Below are 19,524 nucleotides of genomic sequence, written 5' to 3'. Positions count from 1 at the left end.
CGACAACAACAAAAAAAGACGTGATGGAAAGAAAAGTCAAGAGAAAGGCGCCCACTCCTTCTCGGAACGATCTAAGAGCGAACACCCCTTCTTCGGCTCCCGGGGTGTGTGTGTGTGGGGGGGGGGGTTTCTCTTAGGCAGTGGCTACATTCCAGCAGTTTTAATCCGTTTTTGATTGTGGGGGCGTAAGGAGTTGACCCAGGGCCACGGAGACTCGGGCGCCCCCCTCCCCGCCCGCGGTTTCCTCCACCTTCCCCACCCGCCCCAAGCCTGGGGCCAGCAGGAACCTGTTACTTTAAGCGAGGCGTTCCGGGGGTGGCGGCGCGCGGGGCCGCCCCGGCTTTCGGGAGTGGCCGGCGATTGGCTCTTTCGAGCTCCCCCTTCGCGAGGCCGGCTCGCTCGGCCTCCCCGCGCGCCCCGCTCCGCCCCCCTGAAGCTCGGAGCCCCGGTGTCAAGGCGCCACGGCGCATGCCCCGGAATCTCATCCTCCGGCCCTGGGAGCTGCTGCCGCTGCTGCCGCTGCTGCTGCTGCTGTTGCTGCTGCCGCTGCCGCTGCCGCCGCTGCTTTTGCTTTCGGGGTTGAGTTGAAGAAGCCGGGGAGAAAGACAGAGAGAGCGAGCGAGAGCAAGCCAGGGAGCGGGGAAAAGAAAAGGCAGAGAATGTCCGCCATCTACCCTCCGCTCCCGAGCGCGCTCTCATTCATAGCAGCTTCTTCTTCATGAATTACAGCTGAGGGGGGGCGGGGAGGGGAGGGGGGACCACACAGCACCCCAGCAAACCTCCGGGCCCCCAGGCATGGCTAGCTCGGTAAGTACATGCAAAAAAAAAATAAAAATCTAAAAAAAAAAAAAAGAATAAAAGATTTCCCCCACCTCTCCAGATCCCCCCCCTACCCCATCCCCCTTGCCTTCCCTTCCTTCCCTTCTCTCGCCCCAAAGCGCGGTGCCGCCGCCGCCGCCCGCAGCCTAGCCCAGCAGCGCCAGCGCTCCGCGGGTCCAATTAGAGAAAGGTTGGTCGGGTACGGCTCGCGGGGAGCTGCTGCCTCTCCCAGCCTCTGCTCCCCTCCCTCCCTCTTGGCTCCCTCCCTCCCTGCCTCCCCTCACCCCGGCGCGCGCACGCACACACACACAAACACACACACACACGCACGCACACACACACACACACACACACACATTCGCTCTCCCTCCCTCCTCGCCTCTTCTTTGCAATCGCAAGAAGCGCACTCTCGCTCACACGCGCGCAGACATACGCGCACACACACACACACACACACACGCGCGCACACACGGTGGAAGGAGGCGAATAATAACTCAGCCATATTTCAGCCGCCGCCGCTGCCGGGAGCCGCGGGCACAGTCCGGGGGGGACGCGGCGGGCGAGCAGCCCAAGCCTAAGCCTGAAGCCTCCTCGGCGGCCACTACTACGATGGTGCGTTGCAAGCCTTCTCCGCCGCGCGCGGGGGTGCGAGCCCGGGAGCGTGCGGGGCCGGCTGACAGCGAGCCGGGCCGCCCGCAACTTTGCCCCCCGCGCGGGGTTTTGTGCGCAGGCGAGGCGAGGCTCTCGCCTGGTTAGCCCTTTTAGCTGCGCTGGTCTGAATTTTATATTTTATTTTATTTTTTTAAAGGGGTGGATGGGAGGGAGGCACTTTGGGGTCACTTTGGGAGCTCGGAAGTGTCTTAGGGGTCTTTGGCCTCTCGTGGATTGCGTGGGGGGTGTTTTGCTTTTTTGCGGGCGGGCGGGCGGGGGACGGTTCTGGGTGCCTTAAGTTATGGATGCCTGCAGGCGTTTGTGTGTATGTATGTATGTGTGTGTGTGTGTGTGTGTGTGAGACATTTTTTGTCATGCATGAACCCCGCGGTTAAGATCTTGCACACGGAGTTGGTGCCCATCAGTCGAGTCGAGGCAGCTTGTAGTTTCCATTCCATTCCGTCTGGCACCGCTGCGCTCTACACGCACGCACACACAAACACACACATACGTACACAAAGACTTCCTCGGCGTGTATAGTGTGTGTGTGTGTGTGTGTGTATATATATATATATATATATATATATATATATATGTCTGTCTCCGCGGTACTTTCGGGGAAAGGGGTTCACCCCAAGCCCCTCGCGGGGTACCCCTTCTTTCCTTCCTTCCTTCCACGCCGCGCAACCCAACCCGCGCATGCAAGGCACCGCTTTCCATATTCCTGATTGTCTTCTAATTTGTTGACGATGCATTTTGTTAGTGGCGTTGGTCGTAGTAGTAGTAGTAGTAGTAGTAGGATGCGTTCTCCTTCTTTGCTCACCCCAACGTTGCCGACCCCCTCGGACCCTCTTGACTGATGTGGGGTGAGGGGGTAACATTCCGTTACAACCCTAGCCGGTAGTGAGTGGATTGCAGTGGCCTTGTTTGGATGCCCGGGTGGGGTTTCTGTGGGGAAGGTTGGGGTGCGGGGGTGTGCGCGTCCACGCGCATGCAACGTGGATGCAAGAGTGCCCCGCTGGTTTTCTTTTATGATCGTTGCAAGAAGGGGAGGATACAACATAAAAAAATGTCAGGCAGGGTGCTGGAGTGCCGCTCGACGCCTTTCCTGTTGTTGTTCACGGGCTGTCCGTCTCTCCTCCCTCTCCCTGCCCGCAGTGTGCCGTGCAGGTGAAGCTGGAGCTGGGGCACCGCGCCCAGGTGAGGAAGAAACCCACCGTGGAGGGCTTCACCCACGATTGGATGGTGTTCGTGCGCGGCCCGGAGCACAGTAACATTCAGCACTTTGTGGAGAAAGTCGTCTTCCACTTGCACGAAAGCTTTCCTAGGCCAAAAAGAGGTAGGGCCCCCGGAATACAAAAGGCGCTGGCTCCAAAAAAAAAAAAATGTCTTGGCTGGAGGAGGAAACAATCGCTTGGCCCGGGCGCGTCCCTCCACCTCCTTTGCTGCTTCTCTCTCCACCCACTCCGACTCCCTTTTTCGCGTGGCTCCCCGCCGGCAGAGAACCCCGGGACCCTGCCAGGTCCGCCCCCCCCCAGCCCCACGCGCGCGCGAACCCCACTCGGGTTTCGGGAAAGTCACCGCAGAGAAAGGGACCGTCAGGTGTCGAGTGTTTATTCAATGCCAAGCTCAGCCCTTACGAGGTCCTCGGGGGTTAGTCGCGGGTTCTGCGGGGAAGGTGCAATTAGTAGTTGGGTTTGGAGGGGTGGAGAATTGGGGCTGAGAAGGAATCAACACTCGGCGTCTTTTTTTATCCCAGAGAAATCGCCTTTTTTTCTAGGATTCTCCAGCAATACATGCAATGAAGCATGATCAATGTTAAATCTCTAGGAGTCTCTTTTTTGGGGGCGCCCCTCCCTATGTAGGAGACCGGGGATGTCAGTTGTCACGGACTTTGCGCGCTGTGTGGTTAGCCACCTCGCCCGCCCCCCCCCCCCACTCTCTGGGTTTTGCATCTAAGCTGGCAAGGGGGGGTGAGCTGGGTGGTTGCTTATTCATCGCTGGACCCTCCTTAGTGGCTGGCACCTGATTGCCCTTTAGCTTCTGAACAGCTTTCCCAAGTGTGTGTCCTAGATGCTAAGAGGTGCTTGCTAAGGTCGAAGCTAAGTTTTAAAATTTAGAGGAACGGTATTGTCTTGCCTTGGCCCTTTCTAGTACCTTGGTTTGGAGTCTTGGTGTTTAGTTTGCATAATCCAGTTCAGCCTCTGTGGTTCTAAACATTTCCCATAAAGAACTGGAACCGTTTAGGAGGGGATGGTAGGAAGGGGGAAGAAACAGAAATACGGTGTTATTTTAAAGGAAATCTAAAGTGAACCTGAGATATTTCGATTTCTAGTCCCTTCAGCCTCTGTAAAGCTACTGTCTGGTTGTTTTAGTTGGATTAGTAGAGGTAACAGTACAAATACAATAAGGTGCTTTGTTTGTGAGCAGGTTTATTTATCTAAGTCGACACAATGGCTAGTAGTTATCTTCCATTTGATCCGTAATCTTTATTGGCATCTAGGAGTCCTGCAGTTTCTTAAGAGTAACATCATAATAAATCCTTTCTGCTTAGAGCTATGTGAAAATTATTGAGCATTCAGGGACTGAATAAAGAAAGGAGAAATGCTGTGTGTGCCTTAGAGGTAGCAGAGGTTTGTGTTTCTGCTATTTCTTGTTTCCCAGAGCTCACAAAATGGGGCCCAGGGTTCTATGTTTTGTCTTTAATGATTTGTTTAATAGTTTCTCTGGCAAAACTTGAACAGTTGAAATTTAATGGCTTTGGGTAGGTACTCAAAATATGAAAGAGCTTCTCATGGAGGGTTGGGAAGATGCATTGCTTATAGGAAATAACATTTGGATTGTGCTAGCATCTTACATGAAGATGCAGCCATAGTACAAAATATGAATACTTCATGCTTCTCAAAACTGTGAAAGGGTTGAAACCTACTGTATGAGGCTGGAAATGATGCTCCTAGAGGCTTGTTCTCACTTTTCCTGTGTCTGTAGAGTGGCAATAGAGGAGTTTAAACAAAAGAAATTACCTTCTAGCATCCTTGATTTACTATGAGTACAGTTTGGCTACTGTTCATTTTGTGGAGAAACATAGTTAACAGCCAAAAGACTATTTGCTAATTAGGAAAATTAAATCAGTTGGCAGAAAATGTATCTCTTAAGGTAACTTTATATAGGTTCTTTAATAGTCAACAAACTGGCATTAGAAATGAGCAACTGTACCATTTTTCACTACTGTTTCTGGGTTTCAGTGGGGATGTACAGTAATGGATATGCTCTGCCTTAATGATTTTCTGTCCAGCCTGTGGGCCCGAGGGTGCTGCCCGCACCTGGAAGTGGTTGCTAGGTGTGGTCAGCTGTTGGATCTCACACTGATCCCCTCTCACATGGCTCTAATGAGACAGGTCTTTGAGTTGGTTTGGCTCTTCAATTTTGATTCTTAACCATGGAGTTTCTTTATGTAGATTTATAAGCCATTGTTTAAAAATGTTTATTTTTGGATATTTATTTGTATGTGTGTTTCCTATGATGTGACAAGTCCTGGGAAAAATGCCAGCTTACGTAGCCCAGGAGAGACCCTGTGATACTGTAATTATACATGATTCACATTGCAAGAGAATGTATCTCTTCATTGGGAATAGTTAGATCTAAGTTCAAGTAACATTAAACTTGCAACTTAATCCAGAGATGATTCATATGTTGGCTTATAACGTCATTTAAGCTGATAGGAATTAAAACAGTACGAATGACAGACAATTATATGTCTGCTTCCATACATTTTCAGGTGCTCTGTTTGTGGTATTGAAAATCTGTGAGTGGTAGAATTGGAAATAAGAGAAACTTAAAAAGTGGCTTTTTAAGTTATAAGACAGTTAAGAGAAATGTACATACTTTGAACTATAAATGGCTATTAATAAGTCATATCACTTTCATTCTACATAGTAGCTGATGAATCACAGAACTGAGAATGAACTATTCTGCCATGAAGATGGATGAATGCTTAGTTTTCATAAATCTTCAATTGGAAAAGTCAATTGATTTTCAGGTTGACTTCCTTTATTTCACAGTAATACTTTGAGAACATGTAAAGGAAGAAATTATGGTCTCTTCAACTAGTTACTTAATGAGAATTATGTATAGTAATCTAGAATTGAACTAATACGATGTGAATTAATGAACTTTTACTCTGTCCCAGAGATGTGTTGAGTACTTTCAATATAAAACTACTAGTGCAAAGTACTAAGAAAGATTTTGATTAAATAGAAAAGCCTGGAGTATCTGTTAATTTTTACAGACTGGATAGGTCAGAGTATAATGTATCTTAAAATTATCTACTTGCAAAAAAAAAATCCACCATATTTATTAGGCCAAAGATTTATAATAGTTCAATGTGACTGAAATGGTTACTGAATGGTTATCCAAAACATTCCATTTAAAATATTAATGTTTTTATTTTCAGCCCGATGTGAATTTGAGTGAACTTTCTTTTCAATTACAGCCCTCTTTACTGTTGCAATCCATTCCTTTGACATTTATGATATGAAATCTGTTCCTTATTATTTCATGTAAGCTAATTTGGCCACTGCTATGATTTGATAGCGTTTTTATTTGTTGCCTTAAACCTTGAGTGGGCAGATAAAATATAATAAATCCCCACTAAACTTCCCTTTAAGTGTTTTAGCTCAGCTTAAGTGTATATTTTTGATTTGTTAGTTTTTTTTTTAAATAATTTGGATGACATTTTTATGAGGGTATCTAAATTTTGAGGACTTGGTAAACTGAAGATGTTCTTTGCATCCAGTGTGTTTTCCTAAGTTATAGGAGGTTTAAGAAAAACTAAAGATGAGTGACTTTACTGACAAAAACAGCAAGAATTTTGAGTTGTGCTGATCTTAATATATTTTTTGGAGCAGCATAAAGTAATTTTTCAGTATTCCTAAAATAAGAATTGGAAGAAATCTTATCTGCCATTATCAAGAATATCATTTGAACAAGATATTTTAAAGTGTTTTGGAAAACCGAATTACAGTATTTTTAATAAAAATGGTTTTGTTTATTTTGCTTTGCTTTGCTTTACTTTGTTTTTGGTCATACCCATGAGTGCTCAGGACTTAATCCTGGCTCTTCACTCAGGGATCACTCCTAACTGGGTTTGGGGACTACAGATGATATCAGAAATTAACCTTGCTCAGAGGGGTACAAGGCAAGCATCCTACCCACTCTATTCACTGTAGCTCCAGTCCCTAAATTATAGTTTTAATGTATCTCCCCGCCCCCGCCCCCCCTCCCCCCCCCCATTGACTTTTGTGCTCTACTCAGTGGTTGCTGGCTCAGGGAACCATGTTGTGTGCCAGGGATCAAACCTGGGTGGACTGAGTGCAAAGCAAGCTACCACCTGGGTGGACTGAGTGCAAAGCAAGCTACCTGCCAGCTCTATTATCTCTCTTGCCTCAGTTTCAATATTTAAAATCTTCTGACCCAGCAATTTGACTTCTAGGAAACTTCTAACACATCTAACTTTACAACTACACAAAGACATGGCATTTTTTTGTGTGTGTGACTTCTTTTTCAGGCCATGCCCATTAGTACTTAAGTGTTGTTCCTGGCTATACTGAGGGTGGAACCCAGGACTCTCACAAGCAAAGCATGCATTTCAGCTCCTTGAACTTTCTTCCCAGCCCTGCAACTTTATTAATAGTAAAATTTTGGAAGAAAGTAATATAGAGAATTTCACTTGGATGTACCTTTAAACTGTGGTTGTCTATAAAAGGGGACTAAATTGAGCAATAAAATGCATTGATGTCTTCAATAGATATTAATTGAAATAAGAGAGCGTACAAAATGTGCTTTTACAGATAGAAAGTATTGTGTGTTTTCTTATAAAGAAACGCATTCTGGATGAACAGGCACCAGACAGTTGGCAATAGTTTAGTTTAATAGGTTCTTATAGTGCAGACAGTGATGGAAAGTTATTTTTTGTGGTGGTTGATTTGTTACAATGAAGTTAATTCTTATATTTAAATATTACAAAAAGTCTGCCATACTTTCATCTTAAGGATGAAAGGCAAAAAGTGAAGGTCCAATATAGATAAATACTGCTTTTTAGACATTGGTTTGCATCATCTAAAAGTGATGCTTATCTCTTTTGCAGTGGTATTGTTGCTCAACAAAAAGGGAGTGGTAGTTAGTTTTATGATCCAAGGTTTTTGTATGTTCTTGGGCAGGTTATTTCTGTCAATTTTTTCAAATAGGTTCTCATTTGTTATGGGGATGCTAATAGAATATAATTGTTGCCTCATAAATTGAGACTTAACTGTGAATCATTGTTCCCAGACTAACTGTTCTTAAAACTCATTTATTCTCTAAAAATTGAGATCTTCTCAAAGGGCTTTTTCTATGTAATATTGTACTAGAAATTAAGCCTAGAACATATTATGCAAATCACAGAGTTGCGATAACAATGCTCTATTAGGTGTTAACTACAAATAGCAGTTTAAAGAAAAATATATCTAAAAATCATGAGAAGAGTTGGGGAATGCAGTTTTCTTTAATGATTTGTTTAATAAGAGAACTAAATTTTCTGAAATGCTTCATGTATTCTATTGTGTTATCATAACTCATATAGCCCATGGAAAACTCACTTGTGAGTTAATGGCAATTTAAAAAAAGACAAAAAATACCTTAGAGTTAAGAAAAAATTTAATTGCCAGTATAAGATCCTCAGGTCCCTGAATTACAGTCAGAAAAACTCTGCTATAAAATATTAAACATAAAACCTGGCACATGGAGCTAGGGAGATAGTTTAGGGGTAAGGTATATATTTTGCATGGAGCCAAGGGTACCATTACCTATCCCTGCCAGGAGTGAGCCCTGAGCTGAGAGCCAGGAGTATGTCCTGAGCATAGCAGGGTATGGCCCCAAGCATTAAAAAAACAAAAACAAAAAACAAACAAAAAAACCCAAACCTGGCATAGGCAAATTGTGCACAAGTGTTTTGTTTATTTTGTTAAAATAAAACTATTATAATGGTTGCCAGTATACACACTACTGTAATGGTAAGAAAGAGGGTATATGCATAATTTTTAGGGTATATGCATAATTAAATTCTGGTTTAGTCAGGAATAGGTTCCTTTAGAAAAGGAAAATTTAAAGTTGACTTAATTGGCTGTATTTTATAGTTTATGTTACTGTCCACTCTGTGATGTGTTACCTTCATTAATGAATTTATGATTTATAATTTATAATTTACATTTATTATTTAAGGGGAGTCATTAAAACTAACCCTGTTAGGTTGATATGATGGGATAGCAGTTGGTTTCAAAATTTTGTAGTAATTTTCTTTAAGTTTTTCCTGTTGGTTATTTCAAGTTTTCTTTCAGTGACCTTCCACAAACTTTAGTCTTTTACCTTATTTTTTCTAGATATGTATGATAAATTCTCTCTACTACTTGATAGCTTACATAGGCCTAAGATTAAGATGTGGAACTTTTGTCTTTTATATTTTAGTAATTGAAATCTTGATAAGAGAACTTGGAAATTGAAAAGAAAGAAGGTATTATATAACAATTATAATAATTATGTAATTAAGCAAAAGCTTGTTATTCCTGGATTTATCAAATTTTAACTTCATTGAACAGATTTTAGAATATGATCTCTGAAACATAATATATGACAGCATACTAATAGAAATATATACAATTCTTTAATACTTTCCTCTTTATATACGTTTTATACTTTTCTCCTTAATTTTTATACTTTCTCCTTAAAACTGCCAATGGCATAGAAAGAAAAATAATTCTGTCTCTTGGTGTTAGAACAGTTTTGTGTAAGTGGCCAGAGTTTTGTTAGTTCATCTTCTTCCTCCTAACATATATTTTAATGCTTTAATTTTTTTTTAATGTTCTGCTACTATTGTTTTGGGGATTTACCTGGCAGTGCACAGGGTTTACAACTGGTTCTGTGCTCAGGGATTACTCCTGGCAGAGCTCAGGTGACCGTATGGGGTTCTGGGGTTTGAAACCTGGGTTTTTGCCTAGTCCAAGGCAAGTGCTGTACCCATTGTCTTTTTATTCTGGCCCACTTTATGTTCATATATTCTGTGCTTCTCTTGTTTATAGTTTTTTTGTGTTAATTTTTAGGATTCTGATTTTAATCTGAAAAGTTCTTAGATAAGTACTTGATGATATTACAGGTAATTTGTATGATAACAAAAATACGGATAGCATAGAAATTAGAAATTATTCTGTATGGTAAAGTTTTGATGAAGGATACATTTACTAACATTTTTACATTCACATGAAGTCTGTATTATTATCTGATTTGTACATATGTTTGTTATAGAAAAATAAGATGATATAAATGCTGAGATGATTTTTTTTGAAAATCTTTATAGATCACTGTAATGTTTTTGTAGATGTTTATATCTATATTAATACCAGTTCATTCAGCAAGAGATATTTGGAGCTCCTTGTATGCCCAGAACACTTCTGGAAAAGTAATGGGAGGAAGCTAAAAAAATATCCTTACTCTCATGAAATATGGAGGATTATAATATTTTAAAAGATTCTAAATTTTATGGTATCTTGAATATGTATTTACAATGGTTTGTTTGAACATTTACATTGTTTTCAGTTTTAATTTGCTATGAATAATGCTATGATGAATACCTTTGACATTCATTTTTATGCTTAATAATAATTTTCTTATGTGAAATTTCCAGAAGAGAGGTAGTTGAGTGAAGATATGTAATTTTATATTTTATTATGAACTACTAACTTTTCTTTTAGAAAAGGTTGTATTAATTTATAATTCCTGAGTAGCTGGGAGGCCATTCTTTTCACACAGGCTTCCAGTAGTGGGATTTAGAGTTTTTGTTTTTTTTTGAAATTTATCTTTCCATTTTGCTGGATGAAAAGAGACCTCATTTTTATTTGTATTTACTTGATTAGTAATGCTGTATATCTTATGTATGTATATGCTTACTGTTTGACTTCTGTGATATACTTGTTTTTGTGCTCATTGTAATTGTGACCACTCTTTACATTTCTCAACCAAAAAAGTAGCTGAGAATAGAAAGGAAGAGTGGTTTAATATTTAAATAACCATTATAAAAATGTAATGTTTTCTGATTCCTTGTGTCTGATTTCTTGATTTGATGTTATGAAACTAAGTAGTACAGATGTAGCTAATATTGGCTTTTGGGCCACACCCATTGGAGCTCAGGGGTTACTCCTGGCTGTGCTCTTAGAAGTTACTTCTGGCAGGCTTGGGGGACCATATGGGATGCTAGGGAGCAAGCCCAAGTTGGCTGCATGCAAGGCAAATGCACTACTCAACTGTACTATCACTCCAGCCCCAACAGCTAATTATTTTTAATTTTTCTGAAAATATTTAATTTCTTTTAATTCTTCAGCTTTTTTAGAATTGTATTTTCTTGATATATTTGCTATAAGTAAAATACTTAAAAATCTTCAGAGAATCATTGTGGCTCAGTTTTACTAGTTGAGGTATGTTGTGCGCCTTAAAATTGACCTCTTTTACATGTAGGACAGTGGCTTTTTTTTTTTAGTATATACACAAAGTTGTGCAATTATTGTCACAAATTCCAGGATATTTTCTTTCTTCTGTTGTTTGTTTGTTTTGTTTTTGGGGAAAAACCGAGCAATGCTCAGGGATTATACTACTGACTCTGTACTCATTCTTGGGGTAAATCGAATCTGTTCAGGACTATATGTGATACTAGTGATTGAACCCAGGTTGTTCTTGTGCATGGTAAATGCCCTACTTGCTGTACTATCACTCTTACTCCAGTTGTTGGTTTTTGGTGCACACCTGGCTGGCTTAGGGTTTATTTCTGGCTCAGGGCTCAATCTGGCTCTGTGCTTAGCTATTAGTACTATCAGTCTAGGAACCATATAGAGTACTGGGGATGGAAACTGGGTCTACTGCGTGCAAAACAAACATATTATCAACTGTGCTATCTTGGGTCTCAATTCCATATTTTCATGAGTAAATAAGTTTGTCTCATTTTGTTCCTCACTCTGTATGTTTTGATCTTTTCAAATTTTATCTATAGAAAACCAATTCATTCTCTTTAATTTCCTCTGCTTATAATTTCACTATAGAAGTATATAGTGTTGTTTGTTGTTTTTTAAGAAATATACAATTTATTTCTATCTTTTGAAGTAACCATCTTTGTGTTATATTTCATAAATCAACAAAATTTTAGATAACCTAGAATTCGGATTGTTGCATTGTCAGGCCTATGCACTTTTATTTGTACTAAACATTGTCAGATTGTTCTATAATGTAATTGTGACAATTTATAATCTGTCAGGAAATATGTACCTTTTTTTTTCAGTGTCTGCCAACACTGGGTATTTTTTTTTTTTTTTTTTTTTTGGTTTTTGGGTCACACCCGGCAGGGCTCAGGGGTTACTCCTGGCTCCACGCTCAGAAATTGCTTCTGGCAGGCATGGGGGACCATATAGGGCGCCAGGATTCGAACCAATGACCTTCTGCATGAAAGGCAAACACCCTACCTCCATGCTATCTCTCCGGCCCCAACACTGGGTATTTTAAGATTTTTTAGTTTTGATATTTGGTTGGAAGATGGGATTTTCATTTGCATTTCCCTGGCTCCTTAGACTGAGCATTTTTCATGTTTACTGATTGTTTCAACTTTCCAAGTATTGACTTGTGAAAAATATCCTTTTGTCCTTTTAAAAACAAACTTTTGGTATGTTTGTTTTTATTTTGTTTGTAGGAAGTTACTTCTTTGTTACATTTGCTTTTTTTTCCATTGTAGCTTAACGTGCAGTATCTTTTGTCATAGGCAAGTCTTTAATTTTACCAAATTGATCTTTTCTGCTTTGTTTTCCTCTCTGGTTTTGAGGTTCTGTTCAAGAATATAATTTGTGGGTTTGGTAATGTGTTTTACCAACATACATTATCCTTGCTGGGCATAGTGAAAGGACTAGAAGAGATATAAAATAAAGAGAAAGTGGGGGGGGGGTCCCTGCCTTCAATCTGCTTGTGTCTGTTAGAGCCAGAAAGGACACTTGAGATTCTTCATCTTTGTTTACCCTCTCATTTTCCTTTTAGTCAGAAGCCTAGAAATGTGAAGTGATCTCACGTATAGACACAATGAGTCACAAGTGTGCTGGTGCAAAGATAACTTGTAATAAATGGTGGTAAATGTTTACATTTAAAACATGGAGTAATTATTCACTTATATTAGCAGACAAATGTTCAGCAATAACTGCTTTTGTCGTTGAGATCTAGGATTTAATTAAGTGGTGGTAACCATGGTAGAAGCTGCTTAAAAGGAAAAAGTTCTATTGCAAGTTTGAGGCAAAATTTAATTTATTTTATGAATTAATTCGAGGTTTTCCTTGGAGAGTAAATCACTAGGAAAAATGGTTGCTCAAAGGTAATAGTCAGACCTGGATATTTTACCATCTCCCTTCATGGCAGGATTGTAATTCCAGGAGGATTGCGGAATGTTCTTTTAAGGAATAATGCAATCTGACCTAATTCTTTTAATTGAAGTGTGATAAATTTGCTGTGATTTAAGCCTGAGGAAGAAAATTATCACTGAATTTCTAAAAAGATAAGGCTAGCTCTTGGCTGCAGTTTTGTTGATATGTAACGGTAAACAATAAACTTTTGGGATAAAGCTAAATGAACCATCATTTTTTTATCAAAGCATTTATGTCTTGCACTTAATGTTAAAGTCTGTTTATTTAAATACTCTTTAAATGCTTATAAAGATTACCAGTGCTTTAAATTAGAGCTATTTTCTATGTTAGTAGATTGGTATTTTAGGGCCAAATAAAATGTAAACTACCTAATTTGGCCAAAAAGTAGATCCCCCACCCCCCAGGTCCCATTCCACCAAAAATGGTTATTTTCTCACAAATACAATACCAGATGCTATGTGTATGCATCCATTTAAAAAATGAAATAAATAAAATAAGGCATGAAGAGATAGTACAGTGGACAAGGCATGTATGTTGCACGTGACATACCCAGATTCAATCTTTAGCACTCTAAACACCACCAGGAGTGGTCCCTATGCAGAGCCAGGAGTAAAACTTGAGCAAGGTAAGGTGTCACCAAACAAAAAGTTAATCCTAAAATGTTTATAATGTCAGTAGTACTATAGAGATCAGGGAGATTTACATGCCCTGCAGTTTGAATTTAATTTGTATGATGTCTTTACACTTTACTGATAGGCTTTATGCCTTACTTCTTTCTCCTTCTCCAGGAAGCTTAACATAGACTATTTCAAGTATCTATTTGTTTGATAAACGTTTTATAAATGCATCAAATGTTAAAAAGCAAGGTTCATTATAGATTTATCATCATCTCTATGTTTAGTCTTTTTTTTGTTTTGTTTTGGGCCACACCCATTGACGCTCAGGAGTTACTCCTGGCTATGCGCTCAAAAATTGCTCCTGGCTAAGGGGACCATATGGGACACTGGGGATCAAACCCAGGTCTGTCCTGGGTCAGCCGCATGCAAGGCAAATGCCCTACCACTGTGTTATTGCTAATTGCTCTGGCTTCTCTATGTTTTACTCTTAATGTGATGTCCTGAATAATGAAAGCAGTTTTGTATTGAATTTCTCCCCTCCCCCCTTTAAAAATTTCTTTCCTTGGCCCTGTATTATAAATTTCTTTCTTCATTTATTTTCTGGGATTTGGACATATCCAGCAGTGTCCAGGGAAGGGCTAATCCAAGTTCATGTCACTAGAGAGCCAGGTATATAGGTGACCATGTGGTGCTAGATATTGAATCTAGTTCTCTGTGCAAAGCATGTGCTCCCTTCCCTGTGTTGAACTATCTCTCCTGTCAGAGTTTAACCTGTTGAAATTTGATGGCTTTAGAGTAGGAAAGAGTATTAGGAATGTTAATATAATTCCAGATTATTTTATTAGGATTCTTGGGTTTTATTTTGGCAGGGGCACATCCTACAGTGCTTAGGGCTTACTACTGGCTCTGCATTTAGGGATCACTCCTGGTATACTTGGGAGTAGCAATCTTGTTCCCTCTCCCCATGACTTTCTGTGGAGGCACAGAAATAACGGAAAGCAGTAGGAAACTAATTTCTATATCACACGGAGCATGTGTTTTATGACTTGTTTCAATCAACCCAGTACCCACTTCTTATCTATTTTGGTTTGTACTATGTTGCATTAGAAGTAAATATCAGATGAGATGGGATCTATATTATTGCTTTGCAAACCTTTGATCAAGTTAACATCAGACCAAGTTTTTGACAAAATTATAACAATATAATTATAATAATAGAGACATTTTCTTCTGTACCTATAATAATTGATTTCTTATAAATTGAAGTAACACCTGAATTTAGTAGAAAACATTGTGTCTGTAGAGAACCACATTTTCTTAGACTGTATTTTAACTCCTATGATAGGCAGAAAGAATAATTTTCTCTTTTTCTATCTTCCTTATTCTTTCTTCATCTGTTTTGCTTGCTTTTTTAGAAGTTAGGCACAAATTTGAGGGACCTTGCCAGGTCTTTCTTTTTAACTAAATCCACAATAGGCATAGAATAATTCAGATGTGACCCTGTGATAAAGTGCATTGTTTGTGTGTATGAGTTCTGGGTTCAATTCTGGTACCACAAAACAAACAAGGCAAATAACTTATCTCCACAAAATGCAACTAGGCTTTTAGCTTTAAAAGTAGAGGAGTCAGAGGTATTCCTCTGTCAGAGCAGTATTATTAGCAATAAGGTCCTGGCCTGAAAAGTAGAAGAAATATATATTTGATTAAACTCTGTGGTCTTTTACAGTTTTGAAATATTATTTTTATGCATTAAAACATATTCAGTGTGTCATTGATGTCTTATTTTTACACTAGTGAATAACTACCACTTATTTAGATAGTAAAGTATACTGATAATCATTCCTGGTAATAGCTATGTGCTTCCCTTTTGATTTTCACTTTTCACAAGAGTAGTAAGTAGAAAGTAACCTTTGTTTTGTTTTTGTTTGGAGGGCCATACCCTGTGGTAATTGGAGTTACTCTTGGCTCAGTGCTTAGGGAACAATGTTGTGCTTTAGATTGTGTCCAGTATTCTTGAACAAAAAGTTTACATTCCAGCCTGTTGAGCTGTCTCCCCAACCCTTGAGTAATCTTTTGGGGAAAAAAATGAATGAGTACATTTTAAAAATGAATGAATTTAGTGCATTGGAACTTTATATTGTAGTTTCATTTAGGAGGACTCTCTCTAGGCTTTTCATCTAAGCAACTGATTATTCTAGTGTGAGAGCTCAAAGATGCTATACTCCTTGTCTCATTGTCATTGTGATGCTGCTGGGAAAACCTGGACTACTGAGGTGGGCTTGGGGGCCTTTAAGGCCACACACTCTGGTGCTCAGGGGACCATGGAATCCAACCAAAGTCAGACCTCAGGCAAGGCATGCACCTTAATCCTTGTATTATTTCTTTGCCTCCCAATTTTACTTAAAAAAATGGAGAATGAGGGACCTGAGGGATATATAGTTTAGTGAATAGGGTGCTTGCTTTGCACTTTGCACATGTCCGACCTGGATATGGTTCTCTGAGCCTGTCAGAAGTGATTATTGAGTATAGAGTCAGAGTAGCCCCTGAGCAACACCGGGTGTGACCCAAAACAAAATTAAAAAAGAAAATGGTGGATAAACAGTAAACTGAGATTTGTGGCAATAACAGGGATGTAGAAGATAACATGAAAATTTAAGCAACTACTTGGTTAAGTTTTGGTTATGAAAAGTTACTGTCTGATTATTTTCATGTTACATACACCATCCATCATATACTGTATCTTCATCAGAACCTTCTGAGAATTAAAAGCTTTGTTTATTCGAACTTCTTTAAATATGAGTCTTGTTATTGTCATGAAGTCATTGGCTTTTTCGCCCGTAAAAGCTGACAGTTTTTCTTCTGTTTCTTTTATTTTTGTATTTTATACTTGCAGGCTAGACATAAAAACATTATTTTTCCTGCTTTGGTCACACAGGGCTGCTTATACCTGGCTTGTGCTCATGCTCATGGATCATTCCTAATGGACTAGGGGCCCTTATGGGGTACTGTACTCTGGTCAGCCATGTGCAAGGCTGATCCTATCCACTGTACTAGTGCTGCAGCCTAGTCCTTGAATTTTTTTTCTCTGTTTGCTTTTCTCAAAGTATCACGTTTCAGTTAACTACGTAATATTTCTATTATCAGTAGAATGGCAATTGGGAAGTAATTGGGAGTAATTGGAAAGCTGGACATGTTAGAAGGAAGTAGATCAAATCTTAGATCACACAACATACTTGCAGGATTTTTTGTTTAATAATTCAGATGCTCAATTGAAGTTGTCTTGAAAAACAAGTACCCTTCACTTTTGTAATATGCTCCATAACTTTTAGGTCAATGGAAAGATGATTTTTTCTAACTAACTCAAGCCAGGGATTTATGCAGAAATACACAGAAGCAGATATTTTTAAAGAGAGAATTTTCTTATGTTTCAACTTCTAGTTAATTCTACTTGACATAGTTTCTTTCTGTAGAGTTTTCTTTTTGGATTTTCCAACATTGATTTTAGTTAGTACTTGATCAGTACATTTTCTTTATAACAGAATGGCAAGAATTGTTCATTTCTACCCATATTTTGTATACTAGATTTGTATAGTAGATAAAATACATGCTGAAAGATGGAAAGAAAGCATCTAAGCAAATATTATTAGAAGTTATCTCTGAGAAGTGGGATACAACAAAATTCTTAAATATGTTGGGCTTTCAAGCTTTTTGAATATGCTTATTATGGGAAAGCAAAACTAGATATTTGAATGTGTAGATGGCTATGTTTTACAGTAAGTTTTTTTTCAGTTAAAAAAAGTTACCACACTTGGAACATAATTAGGAAAGTCTTCAAGGAAAATTTAACCACAGTATCATTTTGAGTAGCCTGAAATAGCACTATGCATGTTTGTACAGAATTTAAGCTTTAGGGAGAAGCATGAAATTTGTACTCATAGTTGTGTGTGTGTATGTGTGTACACACGTGCGTGCGTGCTCAGGCGGTGTTCCACACCTTGCACTGTCTGACTCTTCACTTAGGAATTACTCCTGGAGGGTTTTGGGCGACTATGTGGGTTGCTGAGTAACAAACCTCAGTTGGCCATGTGCAAGGCAAGCACCCTACCTGCCATACTTTTGCTTTGCCTCCCTCCCCCCATATCTTTTAATAAATTGTGTGTTGAAGTTGTAAAATAATTTAAAAATTAAAATTAATTTTGTGCTTTTTATATGATACACCATATAGTATGAATGGATTGATATAACAAATATTATTTATGGTACTGGAAAAGTAGCTGAAATGTCTAGAGTTCTAGTGTGAAACTGGGTTTGATACCTGGTACCTCCTGGTCCCTAAACATCACCAGGGTTAATATTCCTTCAACCCCCTTCAATCCTACAGCATTGAACTAAAAGTAATTTCTTGAGTACTATGATATGTAGCAAAAAACCTATATATAAATAAATTAAAAAAAATAGAAGAGCAAAAACAACCCAAGACCTAAGAAATGATTTATGTGAAATGAAGTAATTAATTTTACTTGTTCTAAAAGATCTATGCAGCTCACACATTATCCGATTAAATTCACTGTTATGATTTATGAGAAAACATTTTAGAATTTTTAATATAAAAATTATCACTAACGATTTTAAACATAACATAATTTTATTTTAACTTAAAAAACCATTAGCTCGGTGCACAGACTGTTTGTCCTTTGGTATTACAGAATTGATAAATTACAATCAGTCAGATTAATCTCACCTTAAAATGTAAAATATAAAAAAATTAGTATTTGTGATTTTAGCATTTCTTTTTTGATCTAATTGAATAAATGTACCACTTTAAATTCTATTTGCAATAACATTATGTTCCATGGGCTTATTATAGTGCTTCTTAAAAAATTATTTAACCATTTCTATTCCTTTTGAGAGAATTGTAAGAGGAGTCATAATGGTCCAGATCTTTTCTTCAGCATGAAGTTATGTATGAGAACAAGGAAAATAGACTCCTTGGCATCATGATTACTGTTCCTGTATTTGCTTACTTTTTGTCATTGTTTATTTGTTTTTGGGTCACACCCAGTGGTGCTCAGGGACTATTCCTGCCTCTGAGCCCAGAAGTCACTCCTGGCAGGCTTGGGGGACCATACGGGGCTGCCGGGATTCAAACCTGGGTCTGCCTTGTGTTGGCTGTGTGCAAGGTAAACACCTTACCGCTGTGCTATTGCTCTGGTCCCATGCTTACTTTTTTAATTATAAAATCAATTTATGCACATGTCTTCTGTGGAGATATGAAAAACAAGGCACTTGTTTTGAAAACTTATTCTAAGTAAATGCTCAGACTCCCAAGTTCAAGACTGAGGGTGTATGCAGTGAATACTTTGTTTGAAACTTGCAATTCCCAATTTGGTACTAAATAAAATATGCAGAGAATATTATGACAGCACAGACCAACATAATGTATAAATGGCCCTTTTTGGGGCCTGTGGAGCTGGAGCATGTTTTGCAGTGAAAGAAGGACTAAAGGACAAGGTGTTCTCTACTTGCAGACTTGTAAAGAGCTCCCAGTTTTCTTTATGTTATTGTAGAAAGACATTATTTTTTGCTTTGCTGTGCTTAAAACTAAAGGGCAAATGATCCAAAAGAATAATCTTGAAATTCAATAGCAAGAAAACTACTTGACATTGTGGGCCAGAGGCCAGCAAACGTGTCGCTTTCTTTGAATGTGTGGGAAATGGGGCAGGCCTGGAATTTAAAGAGACAGGGTGCAGTATCCTAGGGAAAGAAAAGCCCTCCTGTATGGTTTACTTACTTTGAGGGAGGAAAAACAGACTTAAAAGTTTTCTCTAAAGGATCGTTATTGTATCAATTATTTAAGGCATTTAAAACCCCAGAGTGGATTTTTTTTTCTGATTCTCCTTCCCATCTCCTTAGCCATCTTCTGAACAGTTTGAATTTGGTACTGAGTAAAGTTGTTTATAATA

The 19,524-nt window shown here is 39.2% G+C and overlaps 1 protein-coding gene across 1 annotated transcript in view; it reads left to right on the top strand.

Moving 5' to 3' along the window:
• Window positions 1–780: 780 nt before the first annotated feature.
• MLLT3 (MLLT3 super elongation complex subunit) overlaps window positions 781–19,524 on the top strand; it is a 329,526-nt gene continuing 310,782 nt past the window's right edge. The window contains exons 1-2 of the mRNA XM_049769366.1: window positions 781–807; window positions 2,629–2,809. Coding sequence (XP_049625323.1) covers window positions 796–807; window positions 2,629–2,809 — 193 coding nt within the window. The 5' untranslated portion in view covers window positions 781–795. The remainder of the gene's footprint in view (window positions 808–2,628; window positions 2,810–19,524) is intronic.

Source organism: Suncus etruscus, chromosome 1, assembly GCF_024139225.1.
Source record: "Suncus etruscus isolate mSunEtr1 chromosome 1, mSunEtr1.pri.cur, whole genome shotgun sequence".
Lineage (NCBI taxonomy): Eukaryota > Metazoa > Chordata > Mammalia > Eulipotyphla > Soricidae > Suncus > Suncus etruscus.
This window is presented reverse-complemented; position numbering and strand designations above follow the sequence as displayed.